We start from the raw sequence: 3,975 nt of genomic DNA, 5'->3' as shown, positions 1-3,975 counted from the left end.
ATTATTATAACGTTGTAGGTCAAAGTGATGCAAACGTGTAAATGGATAAACCTGAAAAATGCTTTCTCAGCATAGTTTACATGCGATTATTAAAACGAATAATTCCTGGTGTGGCGATGAGCTTCTATAATAGCATATATCATCTGACGATAAATGTTGGTAATATATACAATAATTTAATTATTAATTGCTTAAAATCATTTTTTAATCATCTTAATCCGTCAGCAATGACAATTATGTCAGCGTTATATGGTGTCCAGTGAGAACCTTGTTGTTTGAGCAGGCTATGACGCAAATTAGGAAATAATGAGAAAGGACATTATGCACGAAGTTCTTCTAAGTAAATCTGGCATTCTAAACATCCAACAGAACTTTAACGTCAACAACACTGAATCAATAACAATTATTAAATTAAGGGAAAAAAATCAACATCTGTTTGGTTGTCAAATTCATTTTAAATTATAAAATAAACCCAATTTTAATTATAGTTGAATATATAATTAAAAATTTTAAATAAAATTTTTAAAAATGAAAAAAATCTAATCATATTTACAATTGAATGGGAATGTAGAGGGAGAGTGAATGAGTGGGAGGATGCTGACAGAAAAACGTGATGGAGTGTGTATTAACATGACGATGCGACTGGGATGGGCGCCAACACGATTCATCTGATGAAATTAAAAAAAAAATTTCGACCAGCCGCTAAAACTAAAAACAATATATACAACGGCGGCAACGAACAATGCATGAAAACATGATGATAGTGATTAATTAAATTATATTAAATTATACAAATATTATTATGACAAAGTATCGGTTTAAACGCAAATGTATAAAAACCATCAAAATAATATGTTAATAATAATTTAAAATGTTTATATAAAACACATTGAAAGACAGCAACCAATAACTAATAGCAAGTGATAAACTAATCCTTGTCATCATCATCATCATCATCATCTATTATTATCATAATCATCATCAACGCTTCATCACCAACTTCGTAACAAATTAATAATCAATGATCAATTTAATAAAAAAAATAGAAACAAATGATGATCAGTGAAATGACTGGATCGAAAGATTACAATGGAATAACGTTAGAACATTCAAATGGAATATTTATATTTAATTATAAAATCAAATTAATAAAAATGAATGAAAGAATTAACAAAAATAAATGAATAAATAAATAAACAACAACAAAAAATAAATAAAATATATAAACAATCGACCTAATGAAGCAAGCCACACTGCGCATAAGTGTTCGCTGCAACTCGCTACACGTATAACATCACATGCAACACTAGGTATAACGCGAGTGCGCGTGCGTGTGTGTACGTTAATGTGTGTACTTGTGTGTAAGTAACAATAATGTTTCCTTATAAATGGAATATATGAAAAGTAATAAACAAACAATGCAGTGAATGGTTCAAGATGTCTGTATAGAGTTTCGTTATCCCTATTATATTGGTATTTTTTATTTTATTACCCATTGCCGCTTGTGAGAAAGAAGGCAATATAACCTACTTAATTATAAAAACAATGATTGCAAGTTGAGTGCTGCTAACGCAATTAATTTCGACGTCTTCTTCGAGGTATCAGTTTTCTTGCGGAACATATCAAAATTGCTTCTGAAAATATCAAATTTTTGTGGAGGATATTACAATTGTTACAGAGGATATCATCGTTATTGTCGTTGCAGCTATTATAGGGTAGTTGGAATTTGTTCTGAATCGTTGTTAGATGTTGTAGTGATTTGCAGGACTTTTAATATCTTGTTGATCTGAAATTGAATGAATCTCGATGAAACGTCTGATGAAAATAAAAAGTTGCACGAGCACGATAAACATGAACAGAGCACTGAATGTTACAACAACCTGGGTCAGTAGGTGGTAGTGCATCGTCGACAGCTCCCTGATGACTGCCATGCTACTTCTGCAACAGAATAGAAACATTGAAAATACATCGTCATCGTTGTTATCACTCACCATTATTGGATGGAACTCATACAAAACCTAAATTAAGCAAGCACACTCTAAAATGCACAATGCAGATGACAAGACAATCGCCAAAATCCCCCCAAAAACTAACTCTCTTTGTTTACAGTTGTCATCAACGGCCAAGCCATCCGCCTCTCCCTCCTCCACGCCTTCGTCCCCACCGTCTCCGTTGAAGTTCCTACGTTGCTGGTAGAGCAGCTGATGATGTTGGTTGTTCTCGTCAACGATGTTGTGGAACATGGTCTCCAAGTTTGAGAGTTGACTGGATAACATGCAAGCTGATATCAAAAGGACGAAGGTTCTGTTGTGAGAAGTTGTTGACAATCATCGTTATAGTCGTCATCATTATCATTGCCCTATCTTCCACTTCATCATCATCATAATCACCACCAATGTTATGTTGAAAGTCTTCATCATTACACTGGTCATAAGAGAAAAAAGATCTAAGGTTTTTTAGCTAATTATAGTCAATTCGCAAATGCTGACTCCGAAAATCATATTTTTTATAACAAAATGTTGGAAAAATGTTTATTTGTTACTGTATTGTGCGAAATTTGGCATGATCACGTACTACTGCCTTTGGTTTTGTTATATATGTATAATTACAATTATTTGATAGGTAATATTATAATGTTTGTATTATTACAATAATGAAATATTGTCATAACTGTTGCTATATGAACATATTTTGATTTGTATTGATTTGAAAAAGGTCAACTTTTTATTAGGACAGCAATCAGGGTTCACTAAATTCCCATGTTTCTTATGCATGTGGAATAGTAAAGACACTGCAGAACATTATATAAAGAATGACTGGCCTGTGTGGGAGGAATTCGTGCCCTATAAAGCGACGAACATCCAGAAACCAGGAGTGCAACATGAGTATAAAATGGCAGTACTTACACTTATATATGGATCGGTTTCCGGAGAACCTCGGCTCGATGAGCCAACGAACAGGGAGAGGTTCCAGAAGGGCATGCCGGAAATTGAAATCTTAGGTATCAGGCAAGATGGAATTCAGTGATTATAGCAAATTAATGTTGGACTCTAGAGAGAGGTGTCCTTGATGTACATACTACTAGAGTTTTTGGGAAGTTTTCGCCATGAAAAGAACATGTGAAACCTTAAAACTTATGTTCTATTTTTATATATCTATATAAATTAATCAACATTTGTTACATGTAGTCAATATATCGTTTTGCAAAATAATTTTATTTTCGTAGAAATATTTTTTGATGGGAATTATTGTGAAAAATCAGCAGATAAACGTTGCAAAAATGCGTTGGTTTTACAAAAATCAAACAGTCTTTATTTGAAATCAAGTTTATGTAAAAATTGATCCAATCTAGAGAAACTATCATCATATTCGAACTTAGTGACGTCAAATTATCTATCCTAAATTAGTTGAGATAATCCAGACTTTTTTCCGGAAATTCATTTCATTTCCCTTCATTAGATGAATCCAATCATGGACAGATTTTAAATCTTTTCAACAGGATGAAGTTTAAAATATGCACAAGTTATAAAATTAACAACATCGCACAACATTTCAAAAACGCCTCTACATACATACACAACTATGCAAGCCGATACACCCACCAAGACACAAACAAACACAAGAAATTCACACACACAACACGTAAGTGTATGAATTAATAAAATAGAATAATGAAATAATAAAAGACATGAACTCACAAAATGCTGGCAATTACGAGGAAAAGACAGGTTCGTGGTAGGCTGCGGAATGAACGAAAAATTAATGTCAACAAATAAAAATGTTATTAATATATATTTCTATATATATGTATATAATATACGCCATGTTATTAATATGTTAACATATGTACTAGTAGTACATATATCCTAAATAAGTACAGTACTACTATTAATATATATATATATATATATATGTGCTTGTGTGTGTGTTATATGTTATATATCAAAAGTTTTTAATTTAAAACGTCATCAGCAA

At 32.1% G+C, this 3,975-nt stretch overlaps 1 protein-coding gene across 1 annotated transcript; it reads right to left on the bottom strand.

Moving 5' to 3' along the window:
* Window positions 1-1,742: 1,742 nt before the first annotated feature.
* HELRODRAFT_170052 (hypothetical protein) lies at window positions 1,743-2,981 on the bottom strand (the record flags this gene model as incomplete). Its single annotated transcript, XM_009015876.1, has 3 exons — window positions 1,743-1,938; window positions 2,095-2,304; window positions 2,860-2,981. 3 exons carry the CDS (start codon window positions 2,979-2,981, stop codon window positions 1,743-1,745), a joined length of 528 nt encoding a protein of 175 aa, XP_009014124.1.
* Between the last annotated feature and the right edge of the window lie 994 nt (window positions 2,982-3,975).

The sequence above is a fragment of the Helobdella robusta genome, assembly GCF_000326865.2.
Source record: "Helobdella robusta unplaced genomic scaffold HELROscaffold_17, whole genome shotgun sequence".
Lineage (NCBI taxonomy): Eukaryota > Metazoa > Annelida > Clitellata > Rhynchobdellida > Glossiphoniidae > Helobdella > Helobdella robusta.
This window is presented reverse-complemented; position numbering and strand designations above follow the sequence as displayed.